This window comes from Mus musculus, chromosome X, assembly GCF_000001635.26.
Source record: "Mus musculus strain C57BL/6J chromosome X, GRCm38.p6 C57BL/6J".
Classification (NCBI taxonomy): Eukaryota; Metazoa; Chordata; class Mammalia; order Rodentia; family Muridae; genus Mus; species Mus musculus.
The window spans coordinates 71,242,102-71,265,527 of NC_000086.7; the positions used below are offsets into that span (position 1 = coordinate 71,242,102).

The 23,426-nt window shown below is 41.2% G+C and overlaps 1 protein-coding gene across 9 annotated transcripts in view; it reads left to right on the top strand.

Moving 5' to 3' along the window:
* Nucleotides 1-23,426, top strand: part of Mtm1 (X-linked myotubular myopathy gene 1) — a 104,647-nt gene that overhangs the window by 31,335 nt on the left and 49,886 nt on the right. For 8 of the 9 annotated variants that reach the window (NM_001164190.1, XM_006527890.2, XM_030251245.1 and 5 more), the window contains 2 exons: nucleotides 12,150-12,260; nucleotides 17,624-17,725. In NM_001164190.1, the coding sequence (NP_001157662.1) occupies nucleotides 12,150-12,260; nucleotides 17,624-17,725 (213 nt within the window). Of the gene's footprint in view, nucleotides 1-12,149; nucleotides 12,261-17,623; nucleotides 17,726-18,468; nucleotides 18,710-23,426 lie in introns of those variants that run through there. The other variant, NM_001164193.1, reaches the window with a different exon arrangement.

Genomic DNA, 23,426 nt, shown 5'->3' on the forward strand with positions numbered 1-23,426 from the left:
AAGTCGATCTATTTCCAACTTTCTGAGGAACCTTCAGATTGATTTCCAGAGTGGTTGTGCCAGTTCGCAATCCCACCTGCAATGGAGAGGAGCATTACTCTTTCTCCACATCCTCTCCAACATGTGCTGTTACCTGAGGTTTTGATCTTAGCCCTTCTGATTGGTGTAAGGTGACATCTCAGGGTTGTTTTGATTTGCATTTCTCTGATTGCTAAGGACTTTGAGCATTTCTTTAGGTGCTTCTCAGCCATTCAAGATTCTTCAGTTGTAAAGTCTCAGTTTAGTTCTATACCCCATTTTTTGATTGGGTTGTTTGGTTTTTTGGTGATTAACTTCTTGAGTTCTTTATATATTTTGTAAATTAGCCCTCTATCAGATGTGGGGTTAGTGAAGATTTTTTTCCAATCTGTAGGTTACTGATTTGTCTTATTGACTATGTCCATTGCCTTACAGAAGCTTTCCAGTTTCATGAGGTCCCATTTATCAATTGTTGATCTTAGAGCATGAGCCATTGGAGTTCTGTTTAGGAAATTTCCCTCTGTGCCAATGAATTCATGGCTCTTTCCCACTTTCTCTTCTGTTAGATTCAGTGTATCTGGTTTTATGTTGAGGAGAGATCTCCCATGCTCATGGATTAGCAGAATCAACATAGTAAAAATGGCCATCCTACCAAAGGCAATCCCCATTCAATGCAATCCCCATCAAAATCCCAATACAATCCTTCAAAGACATGGAAAGAGCAATTGTCAAATTCATCTGGAAAGGCAAAAAACCCAGAATAGCGAAAACAATTCTTAACAATAAAAGAATAGCTGGGGGAACCACCATCTCTAACCTCAAGCTTTACTACAGAGCAACAGTGATAAAAACTACATAGTATTGGTACAGAGACAGACAATAGAATAGAATTGAAGACCCAGAAATAAAACCTTACACTTATGGTCACTTGATCTTTGACAAAGACACCAAAAATATACAATGGAAAAAAGAAAGCATCTTCAATAAATGATGCTGGTTTAACTGGCTGTCTGTATGTAGAAGAATGAAAATAGACTCATATTTGTCACCTTGTAGAAATTGTTCTTGTGATAATTTGATGAAGAATGTGGTGGCTTTTTGCCCTTGTCTGAACATCTGCCTGAGACTAAGGAGAAAGGATTTAGGTTAATTGCTTTGGCAAAAGAAATCTCAAAACAGCCTAGTATAGACTCTGAGCTACACTCTTATGAAGAGCTTTTTGATGAAATGTAGCAAGCTTAGAAAGGAAAAATACAAAATGTATGGTTCAAGGGTTAAAGGAGCACCAGGAAGTAGAATGGAGCTGAATCCTATGTTGTGTTGGGGGGGGGCAGGGAGGACTTGCATGAGGGGGTTCTGTGAGGAGAGGAAGGGCTGATATTGGGTTGTAAAGTGAATACATAAATTGAATGAATGAATGAATGAATGAGAAAGGAAGGAAGGAAAGAAGGAAGAAAGGATGAAATCTCCCTCTGTAGCTAAGGAAATTCATTGAGACCAGACACATGGCAGGTTAGCCATAAGCCCCAAGAGGTTAAAGATGCCAGAACCAAGGAAAGCTGCTAACAGGAGGGAACTAGCTGAAGAGAAAGAAGTATGTTGCAGTCAACAAAGCTGAAAGGAATAGAAATCTGAAGAGCATTGACATCACACATGGAGATGCAGAGTTTAGAGTTTGCCCAGCTGGGTTTCAGTCTTGCTTTGGTCCAGTATTTTCTCACTCTGCTCCCTTTTCTCCCTTTTGGAATGCTAATGTGTATCCAATGCTACTGTATGTTGGAAGTATGTGCTCTGTTTTTCTTTAATTAATTATTTAATTTATTTATATTTCATATGTTGCCCCTCTTCCTGGTCTCCTCTCCTAAAGTTCTTCACTCCATTCTCCCCTCTGCTTTGCTTCTGATAGGGTCCTCCCCCCATCCCACTTTCCTGGGGTATCAAGTTTCTATATGATTAGGTGCATCCTCTCCCACTAAGACCAGACAAGGCAGTCCTCTGCTACATATTTAGCAGAGGTCGCAAACCAGCCCATATATGCTCTTTGGTTGGTGACTTAGTCTCTGGGAGCTCCCAGGGGTCCAAGTTAGTTGATACTATTGTTCTTCCTATGGGATTACCATCCCTGTCACCTCCTTCAGTCCTTCCCTAACTCTTCCATAGGGGTCCCTGGGCTCAGTCCAATGGTTGGATGTAAGTATCTGCATCTGTCTGAGTCAGGTGTTGGTAGAGCCTCTCAGAGGACAGACGTGCTAGGCTCCTGTCTGCAAGCACAACACTGCATCAGTAATAGTGTCAGGGTTTGGTGTCTGTGCATGAGATGGATCCCAAGGTGGGCTGGTCACTGGATGGCCGTTCTTCAGTCTCTGCTCCATTTTTGTCCCTGCATTTCCTTTAGACAAGAACAATTCTGAGTCAGAAAATTTGAAGGTGACCCCATCCTTCCACTGGGGACCCTGTCTGTCTACACTGAAAGTGGTCTCTTTGAGGTTCTATCTCCCCACTGTTGGGCATTTCAGTTGAGATCATCCCCATTGAGTCCTGGGAGCCTCTCACAACCCAGATCTATGGGACTTTGTAAAGGTTCCCTCACCTCCAACAGCTGCAGGTTTCCATTCATTCTCCTGGCCCTCTGGGCTTCTCTCTGTCTCCCCCAATTCAATTCTCTTGTATTACCATATCGCCCATGTTTGCCTTTAACCAGTGATTCTCCTGCCTCCCCTCTACACTGGGATGATGGTCATTGTACATCACCATTCCCAACAGGAAATCTGTGTTTACAGAATTACCCCCAAATCCTTGAATGTTGTTCTGTTCAGTTAGTCTTTTGTTGAGCTTTGGTGACAGGAGACTTTTACTCTGAAAGTAACTTTTGTGCAGGCCCAAGTCAGTGTTATCTGTCTGCTTCCTCTTGAGTTTCCTTCTGATACAGAGATGGAGTGCAGAAAAGCCAAATGGGTAAACCATCTGCATGGTCTTCATAGCTGTGAAATGATCTTCAGATAGAGGCTGGGTATCAATGCGCATCCTTCAAGACCATCACTAGCTGCCATTGGAACTGGAAGCTCTGGCAACAGGAAGCAACAGGGTGGGGATTCAAAGTTTACTTACATTGTGGCCATTTGAAAGCTAGACCCTGAAGAGAAAACGAAACAATTTCATTATAAACAAAAGCAAAAAGTGATTCTTTTTTCCCTTACAAACTACTGGAAGCTCACCCTTTTCACAGTTGTGCCCAGTGAGCTTGTTACCCTCCACAATTTACTTGTCTGTTTGTTTCATTTTTATTTACTTATTTGTTTGATATACTGTAGCCCAGGCCACTGTGAAACTCACTACGTAGCCCCAGCTGGCAACTAACGCAGCAACTCTCCAGCCTCAGCCTCCCAAGTACTAAGATTATACATGTAAGACACTGTGCCTGCCTATGTCTTTTCTTTTTCAAGGAAATTATATAATGCTATTTGTGTATGGTCTAATAATGTAGGATGCTAACTGTAGGTTGAGTATCCCAACACAAGGATGTGAATTTTCTGAGATCCAATATGATGCTCAAACTCTTCACATTTTGAGGCTTTTCATGTTATAGATTCTTAACCAATAAATTCCATATTCCAAATCCAAAGTATTACAAATCAAAAAAATCATTCAAGTCTGAAATTCATCTGATATAAGCATTTTGATAAAAGATATTCAACTTGTTCAGGTGTTCTTTTTTTCAGCCTTATGTCATCTACTTATATTGCTGCTACCAAATGAATCCTGTTTTTAGGTTGAAAATACTCTTGGATTCAGAATATGGATCACATTGTCAAAATATCTGTAGAGGATTTGCATAGACTGCATGAAGACTGGGGCTTGATTCTCAAAACCACAGCAAACAAAAATTCTTATTACCACCAGTTCTTTGTTCCATGTACCATGTCAAAACCATGTCCAAAATAGGATGTATTGCCAAATCCTGGTATTGAAAGTTATATAACAGATTTACCTGATGATCCACTTCAGCCCCCAAAATAAATCTGACTATTGCTTTGACAGTTCTTTTAGTCTCAGATTGAATCCTTAGCACATCTCTATCAGTCATTTAAATGGCTACATATTTCATGGTTCATACTCCACTTTTCTTTGTTTTTGGTAGGGAGGTGTTAAGACAGGATCCCCTAAACCTCAAGCTAAGAGTGACCTTGAATTTTGCTTTTATAAGATCAGGTCTCATTTGGAATTGTGGCTGACCTGGAACTTGCCATGTACGCCATGCTGGCCGTGAACACACAAAGACCCTGCTGCCTCTGTTCCCCTCCTCACTGCTGGAATTAAAGGCACGAGTCACCACACCTTTTCCAATCTTGAACTTCTGATCCTTCTGCCTCTATCTCCCAAGTGCTGGCATTACAGATGTATGCTTGTCATGTTCCATACGCTAGCTGACTTTGTTGTTCTGTTGAAAAGATGTCATTGTCTCTCTCTGAGCTTCCATACATTTCTCTCTCCTAGCCTTTCCTCCCTTCCTTCACACAGGAGAGTAACTAGATGTCCACTTGGCCAAAGTGTATACCACTTCTGGAACTTTTCCCTACTTGTTCCTTCTACCTCCTTTGGAGCCTTAGCAGCACTCATTTTGAGGGTAACAATTTTGGTTTTTGTCTTTTGCTTTTTCTAGACAGGGTTTCTCTGTGTAGCCCTGGCTGTCCTGGAACTCAACTCTGTAGACCAGGCTGGCCTTGAACTCAGAAATCCACCTACCTCTGCTTCCCAAGTGCTGGGATTAAAGGCGTGTGCCACCACTGCCTGGCTCGGTTTTTATTTTTGTATCTCTATACTGTGCACAACTGCTCAAGACTCTTCATTTAAACTTATTTATTTATTTATTTACTTACTTACTTACTTACTTACCTGTGGGTATGTGTTTATGAGTATTTTGCCTGTATGTAGATATAAGCATCATGTGAGAGGCTGGTGCCCATGGAGGGGAGAAGAGGGCATTATATCCCCTGTAACTGAAGTCACAGATGGTGGTGAGCCACGATTGTTTATTGGGAGTCATGCCTGGGTCCTCTCGAAGAGCATCCAGTCCTCTTAACCACTTAGCTGGCCCCACCAACTCCTCATCTTACTACCATCTTCTTTTCTCCCCTTCTGGAAATGCTGCTTCTACTTTGTGACAATTCAGTTTATTTTTTTATTTTATCTCATCTTTTTTTATTAGATATTTTCTTTATTTACATTTCCAATGCTATCCCAAAAGTACCCCCCACCCTCCCCCCACCCACACCCCTACCCACCCACTCCCACTTCTTGGCCCTGGTGTTCCCCTGTACCGAGGCATATAAAGTTTGCAAGACCAAGGGGCCTCTCTTCCCAATGATGGCCGACTAGGCCATCTTCTGATACATATGCAGCTAGAGACACGAGCTCCGGGGTACTGGTTAGTTCATATTGTTGTTCCACCTATAGGGTTGCAGACCCCTTTATCAAGCATCTGTTTTAACAAAACTTCACATGCCCCTTTTCCAGGCAACTTCCAGAAAGACACCACATGTCTGCTTCAGCAAAACATCCTCTCATAAGACAGTCTCATCACATGACACAACTGAGTCTTCCAAAAAGCCAAAAATTTCCACTTCACACACTCATAATTTTTTCTTGTAGCAAGAACACTAAAAATTTTCAAGATTCTACTCATTCCCACTCCGGGCCCCATGTAGTACAGTGGCTCTTGAATGGGTCCTTTGCCTCTGACTGGACTTTGGCATGCTTTTATCAGTAGCTTCTTGTGCACACCTGCATAGGTTTGGGGTTGCAGTGTTTAGTGTTGCAAAGCTTCTGGAAAGGTCAGCAGAAGACAGCTTTCTTTGTGCTTATCTAGAAGTTGGTTCTGGTTGCTGTGTCACTGCAACTCATGAAGAGAACAGAATTGGATGTAAAGGGACCAGAATAGTGGCCATTACAGTGACCTAGAGGAGTTTTTGGCAGAGTTGGAAAGATGTTGAGAGATCAAAATTGTTTTAAGAGATACACATGGAAGAATGAGTTAATGCTAGTTAAAACAAAATAAGAACATGTCAAAGATAAATGTTTTTTAGCTGGACAGTATTGGCTACTAAGACAAGAAGCATGGGAAGAGAACAACATTTAGTGTTTCCTACTGGATGTTCTGAATGTGAAGTATCTCTATATTAGTTAATACTTATTATATTGTCAAATATAGTGTATCAAAAGTCTACTTTCTGCCCCTCTTCCTCATCCCTATGTTTAGTATATCTTTTGACAGGGCCACCATGTTCCATCTGAGATCTAGACCTAATTCAGAATCATCTTGGCTTCCTACTCAGGCTGGTGATCTCCTCTGTTTTTCCTCTGTCGCCATCCACTTTCAGATCCCCCTGGCCCTACATGTGAACTCAAGCATTAGCTTCCAGGATGCAGAGAGTAGGGGGCATCACTCTCCTTGCTAGTCCATCAGGTGCAGTCCTGCTGCCTGAATCTTCATGACATACCAGTTGATCATGTGCTCTTCTTCCCAAAAAGCATTCTATAGTTATCTCTCAGGTGAACTAGTCCTACCAGTGTTCCTTGGGAAATTCTAGGTGCTGGCTTTTAAATCCAAGCTACGTATATGATGTCTGGTCTTTCCTATATGGGTACCAGATGCAGTCTGAGGAATTTCTAGACAGCTAATCTCTAATCATAGTTATTTCATCCCAAGGACATCATCACCAAAGAGCTTTGACAGAATCCAAGCAATAAGATACCAGCTTGCCTTTCTCTGACATCTCATTCAATTTTGGGTGGACTCTTCTGATGACTTATGGCACTGACAAACTGGCATCTTGCTGTTTGTGTACCCATGTCTTACCTCCTAGATATAGCTGGGGCCCAAAATTCAGAAGGGCAATTCCACAACTTTGCTTCACAGACCCAGTGCCCAGAACAGTTCTCTTTTCTCTCTCACAAGAAAGGTAGACTACAGTATCTATGCTAGTTTATCATATTTCTTCTCAAATGCTTTAGAAACTTGAAGGAACAGAAAGAAGCATATGAGTTTTAGTTAGATTGGACCTTTGACACTATTCTAATATTTAATGATATTTAGATAGTGATGACTCAGGTTTCCTGAGACTTGGGCTAATTTTCCTATTCCTGGATCTTCCTGTTTAGCCTGCTAAGTTATCAGACCTGAACATACCATTCAGGAAGAGCATGGCCAATAGCCTCATTAGACTGTGTGGGCTTTCGGTAAGGAGCTGGCTGGTTCTCCTCATTGCCTTGTTTTCTGCTTTCTAGTGGACCGGGGCAGTCTGAGATCTAGAATTTTCTCTAGATAATGATTAGAGAAGACCCATGTTGTGTCTCATAGCTGGGCATGGTGGCTCACATCTGTAATCCCAGCACTTGAGAGGTGGAGATAAGAGAATCACAATGAGTAGTAGTAGGAAGTAAATGTATTATAATGTATAGTTATTTATGTTACTAAGTCAGGGCTTTTTTTTTTCTCTTTGGGTGCTTTGCTTTCAGTCCTGCTGTAAAATGCGTAGTATTTAATAGAATTGCATACAGCGGCTAGCCATGCCTCTTTACAGGTACAGAGACAAAACTTAGTCAGAATATACTGATTGGCTATGTGTACAGAGCACAGTCATGTCTTCTAAATTCTTTTTCTCCCCAATTTTTAATAGGTATTTTCTTCATTTACATTTCAAATGCTATCCCAAAAGTCCCCTATACCCTCCCCCCATCCCGCTCCCCTACCCAACCACTCCCACTTCTTGGTCCTGGTGTTCCCCTGTACTGGGGCATATAAAGTTTGCAAGACCAAGGGGCCTCTCTTCCCAATGATGGCCGACTAGGCCATCTTCTGCTACATATGCAGCTAGAGTCAAGAGCTCCGGGGTACTGGTTAGTTCATATTGTTGTTCCACATATAGGGTTGCAGATCCCTTCAGCTCCTTGGGTACTTTCTCTAGCTCCTCCATTGGGGCCCTGTGATCCATCCAATAGCTGACTGTGAGCATCCACTTCTGTATTTGCCAGGCACTGGCATAGCCTCACAAGAGACAGCTATATCAAGGTCCTTTCAGCAAAATCTTGCTGGCGTATGCAATAATGTCTGCATTTGGTGGCTGATTGTGGGGTGGATCCCCGAGTGCGGCAGACTCTGGATGGTCCATCCTTTTGTCTCAGCTCCAAACTTTGTAACTCCTTCCATGGGTGTTTTGTTCCCAATTCTAAGAAGGGGCAAAGTGTCCACACTTTGGTCTTTGTTCTTCTTGAGTTTCATGTGCTTTATATCTTGTATCTTGGGTACTCTACGTTTCTGGGCTAATATCCAGTTATCAGTGAGTTCATATCATGTGAGTTCTTTTGTGATTGGGTTACCTCACTCAGGATGATATCTTCCAGATCCATTCATTTGCCTAGGAATTTCATAAATTCATTTCTTTTAATAGCTGAGTAGTACTCCATTGTGTAAATGTACCACATTTCCTGTATCCTTTCCTGTTGAGGGACATCTGGGTTCTTTCCAGCTTCTGGCTATTATAAATAAGGCTGCTATGAACATAGTGGAGCATGTGTCCTTCTTACCGGTTGGAACATCTTCTGGATATATGCTCAGGAGAGGTATTGCTGGATCCTCCGGTAGTACTATGTCCAATTTTCTGAGGAACCGCCAGACTGATTTCCAGAGTGATTGTACAAGCTTGCAATCCCACCAACAATGGAAGAGTGTTCCTCTTTCTCCACATCCTCGCCAGCATCTGCTGTCACCTGAATTTTTAATCTTAGCTATTCTGACTGGTGTGAGGTGGAATCTCAGGGTTGTTTTGATTTGCATTTCCCTGATGATTAAGGATGTTGAACATTTTTTCAGGTGCTTCTCATCCATTCGATATTCCTCAGTTGAGAATTCTTTGTTTAGCTCTGTACCCCATTTTAATGGGGTTATTTGATTTTCTGGAGTCCACCTTCTTGAGTTCTTTATATATATATTGGATATTAGTCCCCTATCTGATTTAGGATTGGTCAAGATCCTTTCCCAATCTGTTGGTGGCCTTTTTGTCTTATTGACGGTGTCTTTTGCCTTACAGAAGCTTTGCAGTTTTATGAGGTCTCATTCTGGATCTTACAGCACAAGCTATTGCTGTTCTATTCAGGAATTTTTCCCCTGTGTCCATATCGTCAAGGCTTTCTCCCACTTTCTCCTCTATAAATTTCAGAGTCTCTGTTTTTTATGTGTAGTTCCTTGATCCACTTAGATTTGACCTTAGTACAAGGAGATAAGAATGGATCAATTCGCATTCTTCTACATGATAACTGCCAGTTGTGCCAGTACCATTTGTTGAAAATGCTGTCTTTCTTCCACTGGATGGTTTTGGCTCCCTTGTCGAAGATCAAGTGGCCATAGGTGTGTGGGTTCATTTCTGGGTCTTCAATTCTATTCCATTGGTCTACTTGTCTGTCTCTATACCAGTACCATGCAGTTTTTATCACAATTGCTCTGTAGTACAGCTTTAGGTCAGGCATGGTGATTCCACCAGAGGTTCTTTTATCCTTGAGAAGAGTTTTTGCTATCCTAGGTTTTTTGTTATTCCAGATGAATTTGCTGATTGCCCTTTCTAATTCGTTGAAGAATTGAGTTGGAATTTTGATGGGGATTGCATTGAATCTGTAGATTGCTTTCGGCAAGATAGCCATTTTTACTATATTGATCCTGCCAATCCATGAGCATGGGAAATCTTTCCATCTTCTGAGATCTTTGATTTCTTTCTTCAGAGACTTGAAGTTCTTATCATACAGATCTTTCACCTCCTTAGTTAGAGTCACACCAAGGTATTTTATATTATTTGTGACTATGTCTTCTAAATTCTAAGACACAGTTTAACATCATCAGAATGTTAACAAGTACAACCCCCATTGTTTTCTGGTTATCATCAGTGGGCACTGTGCCAACTCCTTTACATCCATTATCACAAATAATCACTGTTGTACAGATAAATGTGACCTAGAGATAGTACTGACTTGTCTACGTTCTCTAGCTAATAAATGTCAGGAATCATATTTGAACCACTTTTGTCCATGTTAAGAGCTAGTGCTATTTATCTTCCCATGATACTTGAACTTAAAGTTTTGAATTTTTATTTCCACATAACTACAAATACAAATGATTTTTATAAACAATAGAGAGGGATCTCATGTACCAATCTCCCAGCTGCCTCCAGTAGCTGTATTTGATCACCTAGAAAGTTGCTTAGTGGGTAGGAGGATGTGCTGTGCACCATGAGGGCCTGAATCTGAATCCCAGCCCCTACCCCAGCACTCATGGAAAAAGCCAAGTGTGACTGTGCACACATCTCTAACTCCAGAGCTGCAGGCATAAGGTGACAAGTGATAGAGCAGGACACCTGCTGTACTCCAGCAGCCTGTACAATAACATACCACTAACACACACACACACACACACGCACACACATGCAAACACACATCCACACATAAAAGTAAAAAAGGAAGAGAGGGTGGCAGTGGGAGAGGTACTCAGTGAACCAGTACTTGAGTGTTGATAGATTTGTGAGTGTCTTTTGTACATTCTGTGGCATTTGATATCAAGTAACCATCCTCAGTAATAAAGATATAAAGCTGTTAGATCAGCACAAAAGAATCATTCATACCTCTGCTCTCTTATCCTCATCTCCTGGCAACCACTTTCATACCCTCAATCCCTGTTAGTTAGGCATGGTAGCACAGGCCCGTAACCTTAGCACTGGGAGGATACGGACAGAAGAATCAGAAGTTCAAGGCCAGCTTAGACTACAAACCAACTTCAAAGAAAAAGAATGGTATATAAATAGAATCACACAGCATTGTATACTGAGATTGACTTTACTTATATGGCAGGGTGCTCAAATGGCCCTATACTTCCTAGAGGAACTATAAGACACTTAATGGCTGCTGGTAGTGGAAAAGTTATATTCCTCAGTGGTATAGTCACTGATAAGTTGTTTATGGTCCCATAAATTACCACACATATATACTCAAGCAAGCAACCTTAACTAAATTCCTAGGTCACAAAAAAAAAAAAGGAACATGGAAGTGGGAGAGGGACTTCAAAAAGAAGTATTCAGTGCGAGGGAAAAAGGGCAGAAGAAAATTGCTGAAAGTGTGTGCATGCATGTGTGTGTGTGTGTGTGTGTGTGTGTGTGTACGTGTGTAATTGTGAGAGAATGGATGTTAGTGGGTTTGTGGTCCTTTGTACCTTCATCCATTTGACTACATATTTTCTGTTACTTCTGTTACTTCTTGCATGTTGCTCATTTCCCTTACCTTAGTTGTCCAGATATTTTAATTATCCTAATAGCTCCATACCTGACCCATTAAGTTGACCTCTGATCTCTCTGCTAGCCAACCTTTTTCCCATTGAGCATCTTGATCTATATAGGCTTTTTTCCTCCTGTTGAATGATTGCTATAAATTCTTTATGATTGCAGTGGTTGGGTCAAAGGATAGGACATTTGTATGGCTCTTCTTGATGTTTATTTCCCGACTTTGGCTTGATCATCAACCCATGAAGCAGTGCTTGGGTTCTAGTGAGGAAATAAATTCATGGTGAGAAGTCAGAGAAGCAGGTGGTATAGTAGGAATCTCTCTTAAGCCCTTCCTCAGAAGAGCTTACTAGTTCTGCTTGATCTAGTTGAAAAAACAAGGCTTGTGGAGCCATAGCTATCAGAAGAAATTTAGTAGTTGGGAAAGATGGATCATTCTAAGCAACAGGAGTACTTTTCGCAACGTGCATTGTCCTAACTATAGAGGAAATGTGTGAAGAATACAGAAAGGACCTGAGTTGCTCTAGGTCAGAACAGTGTAGGAAAGGGCCTGCAGAAACCGCCTGTGAGTGACTCCCTGGGCTCATGGAGTTATGTGTAGGCAACGCCAAATTTTGAGGTTACATTTTGTTGGCATATGTGCCTATTTTAATGCTTGATCTGTCATGTTTGACCCATATCCTACTTATATTCTTACGTGGTTAATGCACCAAAGCAGGAAACAATACTTTGAAAGCTTATGATTATTTTTACATGTTTTTGATGTGTTTACTATATAGATATAAATACTGACTTTTGTAATTTTGTTCATTACAGGATTCTGCTCTAATACTTGATGTTCCTCTGGGTGTGATATCAAGAATTGAAAAAATGGGAGGCGCGACAAGTAGAGGAGAAAATTCCTATGGTCTAGATATTACTTGTAAAGTAAGAAATTTGATACTTTCTTACACAAAAGATACAATAGTATTGAATAGTAGAAAGTTTATGTGGGCTTAAAAAATCAAAATCCTTTCCGGTGGTAGTGGTACACACCTTTAATCCCAGCATTGGAAAGTAGAGGCAGGAAGATCTCTGTGAGTTTAAAATCATTAAAATCTTTTGTTAATCTAAAGTTGTAGACTTGGATCTTACCCCTGTAGTCAAGTGAGACTTTCTCAAAGAAGTGGTCAGCCTATTATCTTGCTGGGTCAGAAGAAAAGTGTATAGATAACAGTTCTTAAACCTTCATTTCACTCTCCACTCCTCAGGCAGTCAGGGCACTGTAATCATCACAATAGCATGCTGTCCTATGGAGCTGACTGATACTGTCCTCCTAGCTCCCTCTGACCCCATTGACCACCCTCATGTACATCATTTCCCTCCTTTTGAATGAGAGTTATAAGTTTTCCTGAGGAAAATGAGTGAATTAAAGAGTAAAAGTGTTTTTATGGCACTTTATGGTACTACATGTCACCACCTAGATACCCTCATACTGTGAAAGGAAGGAGGCGTAGAAGAGATTTTGCCCTTTGTGCACAGGATGCCTCCTTACCTATAACAACCATTTTCAGTGCCAGTGGCTAGTATTTTATTTGGAACGCTAAGTGGGAAAATGAGTTGTGACAACATTTAGTCAGTTGTTATAGGAAACATTTATTGAGCATCTGTGTTCACCCAAGCATATACTAGAAACTTCACATTCTGTCCTTAGCACAAACTTCCTAGACAGAATGTTATAAATGGAGGACTTGAGAAGAATTAGGGAGCTTTGCTGGTATGTTCTAAAGCGTGCCAAAGCTGAACTCCAAATAGGAGGAAGTAACTTATCATTTTGTAAACAGCACAGTTAGGTTTTCTGGCAAAGTAACTTGCTTTCTACATACTGGGTGTAGCATTATGCTCAATTCTAGAAAGAGCTACAAGGACTTTGGAGGTCGTTTGTCCCAATAGGTCTTAAATGTGTACATCAAGATATCCAAAAGGCTTTTGACAGAAGTTCCAGAGCTGACTGTACGATATGTTCTAAAGGCTAAGACTAAGAATGTGTCCTAAGTGCCTGTCAAGCCATCTTGCTAGTACAGTGTTCATCATGCTTGTTTTACAAAAAGGTCCAGACAGCAAATATTTAGGCTGTAGAGGGTCACAGAAGATATTGGATGCATATTCTCCTATATGTTTTAAAAGAGTGTTCTTGCCTTGAGAAATGTACAAAGAAACCTGGTTGTAGTTGCTGAGCCTTGACCACCTCAAGTCCATTATTTCATGTAGATAGGAAAATGAAGCCTTCATAAAGTGATGTGGCTTTCCTTGGTGTTGCCAAAGACCAATAAAAGAACCTGTTTTAAAACCCAAGTCATGTCCTAGTCTCTGGTGCTACAATTTCTAAAAGCCAAACTTTTATACTTACATTTGCACTGGAAATACAATACTCAGTTTTTTCTCCAGTTAAAAGATCAACATGAGTATGAACAACCAGAACCTGAATAGGTACTCTTGCCCTGAATTTCTCTACTACTCTGCATCTCAGCTGCTTTAGTTTCTATTGGAATCTAAGCTGTTTTTCATACTCTGTCTGCTATCCCAGGTACTGGCTATCATGTGAAACCTAGATGTACATAAATTTACTTTGAAGAAGGGTCTTTGCATTTTGTGTCAAAATATTCATGAGGAATGTTATATTAAACACTCAAGGCAGTGTGGTTAAAATGTTGGTGCTACTAAAGTGACTGTCTTACCAATAAGGTACTTGCTGCCTCATCAATAGGAGGATTTATATTTAACTATTAAGTCTCCAAAATAAATAAAACAAAGTATGCTCTGAAACAGATTTCCAGGAAAAAAATTCTCAGATAATATACATCAAAATTTTGAATTGACTTGTACCCAAAATAAAGAAAACTTAGAGCAATGTTTTAACGCAACATTTTTTAAGGCAGGGTCTTATGTCACTCATGCTGGTTTTGAACCCCTCTGTAGTCAAGGCCAGCTTTGAACTTCTCTTATTGTACCTCTGACACCCTGAGACTACAGGCATATGTCATTTAACACAGCCATAGCATAACCTTCTAATAAAATTCCTTCCCAGAAACACTGATTCACAAAAGGCACAGCCCATTTTCTAAGTAGCAGATATAAGAGAAGTGTGCAGCAGCGGGATAAGCACTTGTCATCCTGTCTCACAGATCACCTTGCACCCATTGTCAGTAATCAGAACATAACATTTCTCTCCCCAGCTAAGGAGCAGTCCCCACACTTTGGGCTGTTTTAGATGTGCACATATGGGTTTCACTCAGCAGCAGCAACAATCAATAGACTGGCTCTTGGTTCCAGAGGACCTTGTGTCACCACAGGGGTGTTGTAGATATGGGAATCAGTACCCTGCAGGCCCTATACTACCACTAATAACAATTTAAAGTCTTTTTGTAAAAAGACAGGGCAAACAGTACTGCCAGATAATCTTCTTTCTCTTTTCCCCCTTTTCTACCTTCTTGGCTTTCTTTAATAATAATGAAGCCATTGAGTATCACCCTAAGATCCAGCTGGTTAGCCTGTTGAGTGTGACAGGGAGACTGTTACAACACAAGGCTCTTTCTCATCTTCCCTTCCTTGATGAGTCAAGCTTGGAGGAGACCATGTATGACTTGGAGTTAGTGTATGTTCCTAGTTATGTTTCGGACTAGATGGTCTGCTTTGAATCACGTGCCTTGTTCACTTCAGCTTTCTTATTGCAAGACTTTTTTTTTTTACTGTTATTGCATCTGAATCAGATGGCAGAAAGTGACTAGAGTCATTCATGCTTTGACATGTGAAAAGTTATTCCTCTGAGCCACTGGTGGATCACAATAAATATTGGTTTGGAAACAGTCTAATTTGGAGCAAAGTGGTTTGAGAATGATGTTGTAGCATTACCAGTGCTTTATGGCTGTTAGAAGGAAAGTTCCTCACAGGTCCGTGTGGCCTGACAGTGGCAGCTATCCAGTGTTAGGCCTGTGGCTGCTTGTTAACGTGTTAGATGTATCTCGTCCTATTGAGATGACTTTCCCTTTCATCTGATTACCATGATATTACAACTAATATTCCAAGATTTTGGGGGTGGTGAAATAAATTGGGTTTTGGAATTTTTTCAGTACCATGCTTTTAGTATGGGCCTGAAGTGTAGCTGGGTGGTAGAGTGTTCACCTGACATTCATGAAGCTCTACAGTCCATTCCCAGTGTTTTAAAAATCAAAAGAGGAAGCACAAGATCCTGGAGCTGGCAAGGCTCATTAGATGCCATCTGTATTCAGAGTGATTGCTCTCAGATCATTTGTTAGTAGTCTTGGAGGCTTCTTCAAACTTTACTTGTCTTTTGGAATGTCTTGTATATAGCAAAGCCTTCGTTGGCCCTTTGGACTGAAAAATTATGAAGCTTAAATTAGGTTGGAAATGGACCATCCAGAGAGAGACTGCCCCACCCGGGAGTCCATCCGATAATCAGCCACTAAACGCAGACATTATTGCATACGCCAGCAAGATTTTGCTGAAAGGACCCTTATATAGCTGTCTCTTGTGAGGCTATGCCAGTGCCTGGCAAATACAGAAGTGGATGCTCACAGTCAGCTATTGGATGGATCACAGGGCTCCCAATGGAGGAGCTAGAGAAAGCACCCAAGGAGCTGAAGTGGTCTGCCACTCTATAGGTGGAACAACATTATGAACTAACCAGTACCCCGGAGCTCGTGTCTCTAGCTGCATATGTAGCAGAAGATGGCCTAGTCGGCCATCATTGGGAAGAGAGGCCGCTTGGTCTTGCAAACTTTATATGCCCCAGTACAGGGGAACACCAGGGCCAAGAAGTGGGAGTGAGTGGGTAGGGGAGCAGGGCAGGGGAAGGGTATAGGGGACTTTTGGGATAGCATTTGAAATATAAATGAAGAAAATATCTAATAAAAACAATTTTAAAAAATAGGCTGGAAAGAAGGCTCAGCTGTTAGCAGTGCTTGCCGCTCTTGTAGAGGATGAGTTCAGTTGTTATTCATACTGGGCTGCCTATACCACCACCGCTAAATCCATGGGCTCTTCTACCCACTTCAGCCTTTGCAGATGCCTGTGCACATGTGCATATACCCAAAAATAAAAGTCAAAGAAAGCTTTTGAATAATATTATTGATTAAAAAATGCACCTATGCAAACTATGAATGTTGTAGTATGTAAGACAGCAGGATCGGAGTCTAGCTCACTCCTTAGATAGTCCCAGACAACCTATAAAACACTCTCTTTGTTTTGGTTATTTTGAGACAGGGTTTCTCTGTGTAGCCCTGGCTGTCCTGGAACTCACTCTGTAGACCAGGCTGGCCTCAAACTCAGAAATCTGCCTGCCTCTGCCTCCCAAGTGCTGGGATTAAAGTCGTGCGCCACCACTGCCCTGGTAAAACACTCTTAAAAATAAGGTAGAATGTTGTGTTTACTACAAACAGATATTAGAGGACCCTATCATTTAGATTCAGTTTAAAAGCCTTTCTTGCCTATTAAAGAAATATGGATAGAGAGCTGCCATTAAAATCTGGTTTTGATCATTAACTTATAGTTCCTGAGGGTAAAATGATATCTAATGTGGAATACATTAATATGGTTTATATAGAACTCTCTGAAAGTAGAGTTGGTAGTAAAAGTTTATGACTTGTATGAGAACATAAAATGCCAATCATTTAGGGGGATAGTGTTTGTATTTTAATGACACATTTAACAATGTCAAAGCAGGTAGTCTTTTGAAACATTATATGACTTAAGTACTGTTTAATAACTAAAACTTTCTTGCGCCAGACGGTGGTGGCGCATGCCTTTAAGCCCAGCACTCAGGAGGCAGAGGCAGGTGGATTTCTGAGTTCGAAGTCATCCTGGTCTACAAAGTGAGTTCCAGGACAGCCAGGGCTATACAGAGAAACCCTGACTCGAAAAAGCAAAAAAAAAAATTTTTTTTTTCTTGCAAAGCAGTGTGCATAGAAGTGGGCAGTAAGCAGATGAAAAGTAAGACAAGGGTCTTTCTTCCAGCATGTGTTTGCACTGTCTTAGCTTCAGCACTTTAGTTTAGAAACTGACTCATTCTGGTAAAGTGCTTTGTCTTTACTTTCTTGGCTACAATGGAACTGTGTCCAGGTCTCCTTAAACTGTGTATGTCAAGATAGCATATACAAATATAGCTTAAAATAAATTACCCTTGTATGGGTAACTGAAAAGATTTTATTTATTTATTTATTTATTTATTTATTTATTGCTAATTTTCACAATTTTACTTGAAGATTCAACTCCACTTTCTCATTTGCCTCTAGGATTTGAGAAACCTGAGGTTTGCATTGAAGCAAGAAGGCCACAGCAGAAGAGATATGTTTGAGATCCTTGTAAAACATGCCTTTCCTCTGGCACACAATCTGGTAATGTCCAGGGCTTACCTAAACATCTGCATTCTCTGAAATGTCTCCTCTGGGAAAACTACCTGTTGGTTGGGCTTCTTTTTGCTTTGCATTTCCTGGTGTGACATATTTTACATATGATTGCTCAATTCCAGAAGTGCATCCCTGCTAGTGTCCATGAGCCTGGGATCTCCTATGCTCTCCAGCCAGGAGTTTGTCCTTTCTGTGATAGAAAGAGAATAAGGTTGCTTAATACAGTATCACTAAGTCTTCCCACAATTCATGGCTCCTCACTTTGGTGCTAACAAGGAATGGGAGTCAGACTTCTGTGTCACCAGTTCAAAATGGGAACGGATCCATTGATCCTAAAGACCATTTAAACAAATACCCCCACCTCTGTATCTCCCTCCTCCTTCCCTTCTTCCCTTCCTTTCTCCTTCCCTCCTTCTTTTCTCTCCCCCTCTATGTCTGTCTGTCTGTCTTTTTCTGTGTCTCTGTCTCCCTCCCTTCCCTTCCCTCCCTCCCTCCCTCCCTCCCTCCCTCCCTCCCTCCCTCCCTCCCATGAGACAGAGTATCATGTATCTCAGGCTGGCCACAGACTCTATGAAAGCAAGGATTAACTTGAACTTCTGCTACTCCTACCTCATCCTCACTGGGATTGCCAGCATGTACCACCATGGCTGGGTTATGTGACGCTGGCCTGGAACCCAGGGCCTTATGCATGCCAAGTGAGCACTTTACTGACTTGAGCTACATTTGCCTAGGCTAACCTGAAACTCATGATCCTGTTACCTCGACCTCCTGAATGACAAATGCATGTTGCCAGGCCTTGTGGACATCCTCATACCCCTAGCTCTCAACAAACATAGAGGTGAACTCTCATTAATAGGGGGAGAAGGAAAAGATACCATTGTTGAAAAATGTATAAATGGTTTTGAAACAGCTCAGGCTGGCCTAAAACTCACTATGTAGCTGAGAGTGACTTTGAATTTCTAATCAATCCTCCTACCTCCACCTCCCCACCTCCCCGCTGTTGGTCTTAGTGTTTGGTTTATGTGTCATTGAGGATCAGACCCAGGGCTTAATGCAAGCTAGTGTTGTACTCTTCCAAATGAGCTACATCCCAAAATGGCTACAGACGGAACAGACGGTGAGAAGGATCATATCCGGAAACTATCTTGCGTTTTCTCTCTCTCTGCTATTTTGGTCTTTTTGTCATGGTAGGTGGTTGTGGTTCTTATTCTTGTTTTAATAAGGAAGTGAGACATTTTGGGGGGAGTAGGGGGTTTTTTGTTTGTTTTTGTTTGGTTTTTTTTTTTCTTTACTGTCTCTGGATCTCACCACCAGCAGTTGTTTGCCTTTCAGGAAACACCCACCTGGTAGAAGGGAGAAGCCATTAGGAGGAGCTAATGAGTACATTATACCCTTACTATACTGACACCAGATGGAATGTGTTTGGGAAACAATTCTACCAAAAGTTTCTATATTTCTGATCAAATAAGATTTTAAAAATGTTTCTTTATAAATATTTTCAACTTTATTAGGATGGAAGTTTATAGGAATACATCTTTTAAACTATTATAAAGGTGAGACTAAAATTTGTTATGATTTAGTCAGGAATAGATCTTTTCAACTATTATGAAGGTGAGGCTGAAATTTATTATGAGTTAGTCAGGAAACATGTTTTGTATCATGGTTTATGCATATTTATATCTGTATTATTAGAAATTGAAGCAAATGGATATATCTGGAGGATATCATCCTTAGTGAGGTAACCCAATCACAAAAGAAGTCACTAGATATGCACTCACTGATAAGTGGATATTAGCCCAGAAACTTAGAATACCCAAGATACAATTTGCAAAACACAAGAAAATCAAGAAGGAGGAAGACCAAAGTGCGGATACTTCATTCCTCCTTAGAATAGGGAACAAAATACCCATGAAAGGAGTTACAGAGAGAAAGTTTGGAGCTAAAACGAAAGGTTGGAGTATCCAGAGACTACCCCTCCTGGGGATTCATCCCATAATCAGCCCCCAAACCCAGACACTATTGCATACGCCAGCAAGATTTTGCTGTAGGGACCCTGATATAGCTCTCTCTTGTGAGGCTATGCCAGGGCCTAGCAAGCACAGAAGTGGATGCTCACAGTCAGCTATTGGATGGAACACAGGGCCCCCAATGGAGGAGCTAGAGAAAGCACCCAAGGAGCTGATGGGTCTGCAACCCTATAGGTGGAACAACAATATGAACTAACCAGTACCCCCCAGAACTCTTGTCTCTAGCTGCGTATGTAGCAGAAGATGGCCTAGTCAGCCATCACTGGGAAGAGAGGCCCCTAGGTCTTACAAACTTTATATGCCCCAGTACAGGAGAATGCCAGGGCCAAGAAGTGGGAGTGGGTGGGTAGGGGAGCAGGGTGGGGGGAGGGTATAGGGAACTTTCGGGATAGCATTTGAAATGTAAATGAAGAAAATATCTAATAAGATAATAATAATAATAATAATAATAATAATAATAATAAAGAAATTGAAGAAGTGCCTCACACGCATGTTTGAGAAAGCTAAGGTCTTATTCCATGATCCTTCAGTTTTGAGCTGTCAGCTTTCTCTTTTCTCTGGCATCCTCTGGGTCTTTTAAAGCTTATTCCCTTAGAAAAAATAGTCAAGTATCAGGCCAGCTTTCTCTTAAACTACCCATCTCTGGAAAGAATTTTTCACTAACGTCACTAACTTGCTCCCTCGTTTACTCATTCATTCACTCACTCACTCACTCACTCACTCACTCACTCACTCACTCATTCATTCCTCTAGCTCATGCCAGAATCAAGCTGATATTGGTTAGTGTTGAATGTCAACGTGACAGGAAACAAACTTCTGGAAACATCTATGAGGGACTATGTAGACGAGTGCTTCTGAGGGATTTTTTAAAATAATAATTATGCGATTTTCAAGTTAAAATGCAATTCTACCACTTCCCCCCCTTACTTTTTTTCTCCAAGCCTTCCTATGCACCCACTTGCTCCTCTCCTTTCTCAAGCTCATGGCTCCTTTTTCTTTAATACTTGACACACAACCTGCTAAGCCCATATAATATTAAGTGTGTGTGTGTGTGTGTGTGTGTGTGTGTGTGTGAAGCTCTTCTATGGGAAGACCATTTTCCCACTCTGAACATGTCCTACTTACCCATAGCTCTTCCTTTAGGGTTGAGGCCCTGTGAGCTTTCCTGTTTTCATGTTAACATGATCATTGATGTAATCCTTGGTGAGGTCTTTTTTGGACAGCCATGTTGATGGGACTTCATAGATTCTCTGGAGACACAATTTTACAGTAAACTTCTGGTTCCTCTGGCTCTTATAATCTTTCTGCTGCTTCTTCCCAAATAAGCCCTGAGCTACAGGTACAGGCATTATTGTATTGTAGATGTATCAGTTGGATCTGGGTACCACATAATTTCTTACTGTCTGCATTTTACCAGTTATGGTTTTCTGTAATATATCTGTTGCAAAGAGAAGTTCCTTTAACAAGGGGTGAAAACTAACCCTTATAGGTGGGTATAAGGATAAATATTTAGAATATAGATATAATTTACATTGATTTTGAAAGTAGAAGTTCTAGGTTCTCCTCTAAGATCTGTGACTTCTCTGGCTCTGGGTTGTTGGTTCGGGTTCCAGTACCAGGCATGAGTTCTTTTTTGTTGAGCAGGTCTCAAGTCCAACCAGAGAGGTTCTGATTATCACCAAGGTGTGTGTGCATTATTGTGCCCTTAGGGTTATTATGCCTTGCTGGTGGTTGTTCTGGTTCATAGGTGTCAGAGTTGGATAGGCCTACTGTGTGCTTCCTTTGCTTGGAAGTTTGCATGTGTAAAGGATTAGTTTGATCAGATGAATTGGAATTGTGATCTAAAAGTAGGCTGCACCGTTCCTTGAGCTTGAGTTCTGGAGGGCACAAGGAGAAAGCTAGTTGAGCTTATGCTTTTATTGTTGTCTGCTTTCTAACTGTGAATGTGATATGACCAGCTGTCTCTAGCTCCCACTGCTGTTACTCCCTGCAATGATGCAATGAACCCAAAAAATCTTTATCCCTTGAGTTGCTTTTGTCTGGATATTTTATCACAGTGTTAGAAAACTAAGTAATACAGAGCTCTTGACCTCTTAGTGGCCAAACCTATCACCTGATTTCCACGTGCATTTGATCAGTGGGATTGAGCTCCTTCTTGTGACCTTCGCTCCCCAGTCGACGCTGCCCTTGCCTTTTTCTTCACTGTGAATGTCTTGTTCAGGGATCCACCCTCAGCTTTCAGTTCCCCTAATGTTCCCAGTTTTGCCATGGTGACTTCATTTATTCCCATAAATGGAGTTGTCACTACTGTGTACCTGGCTTGTAAGTCTAGCCCTTGTAAGTCAGGACGTTGCCCTTGAGTGACTCAAACCTCACTAATCCTGCAGAACTCCTTTCCAGAAGACTTGTGCTTTCCAAGTTCATTGATATCCCAATCTCACTTGTCTCTGTAATGCTTGTCCTCCACAGTCATCCTCCACTTAGCATCTTGCTCCATCTAAGTTGCCGTCCCATGTCATGTGTGATTCACTTAAAGAATTGATCTTCTGTTTCATTGTTAGGTCTCTCTTGAGTATATACCACAGCTTCCTTGTGTGATAATTATGTTGTAATTTTCTTTACCAGCCCTTCCTGTCCATTATTCTTCGAGCTTATCAGGGCAGACATCACCCTTTATCTCTCTAGCCCCAGTATAGTGACTTCTGTACAGAAAGGTTTTTTTTTTTGGGGGGGGGGGGAAGTTCTGGCTGAGGATAGAACACAGCTAATACAGAGAGTCTACCAGTGTGCTACATCACCAGCTCACACATGGGGGTGTTAAAGTGATAGGATTTTAGTTAAACTGTTTCATGAGAAAGTCATGAGAAACATTATTATATAGAAATGAGTGGACTAGATCTTTCTGTCAGGACCTAGAATCCTGTGCATGTCACTGAAGAAAGGTATCTGCAGAGAATTGGCTTATTCATGGTTGTGGTACTTGGATATATTTTTCATGTCTACACTGGAAATCCATGTTACCTTCCTTAGGACATCAGGAATGTAACTACTAAAATTTTCCCTTCAAAATATATAAATCTATCACCCAAACAATGCAATAAACAGATCCCCTGTTGGCACTGCTTTCCTAACTTAAGTTTATTTCAGCGTCCTATGGAGGGTAGCGTTGGGGAATAACCAGGTAAGTTAAGACAAGGTGCAAAATGAGTCTACTAGAAGTCTAGTAGAAGTGACATGGCAAAAGCGTGTGGTTCCAATATAGGGGAGAGGAATGCAGAAGAAATTCGCAAGGCTCTCAGAAAGGAGGCTAGAAGAGCCTGTGTGCCATTGCTCCTGAAAAGATGAAGTTTGTTTTTAGTAGGCCAGGAAAATGGAGGAAGTGAGAATTCAGGCTATAGGCAAGACCTCTTAAATACGGAAGAAAAGCTGGCAACATTTCAAGGTGTTTGAGATGGATCTGGGACCAGCTCTGAAATCTAAGAGATCTGAGGTCATCTGGTCAAGGCTAATGCTAGTGTAGAGAGCCTTTGCCCCAGGGAGTAACAGAAACTTGCTGAAGGTTCTAAAGGAATGGTGATAGAATAAAGATGCCCTCAGGCAGAACAGAACCAAAGGCCAGGACTAGAGAATTGCAGAGCCTAGACAAGGACCTGTTAGAAAGA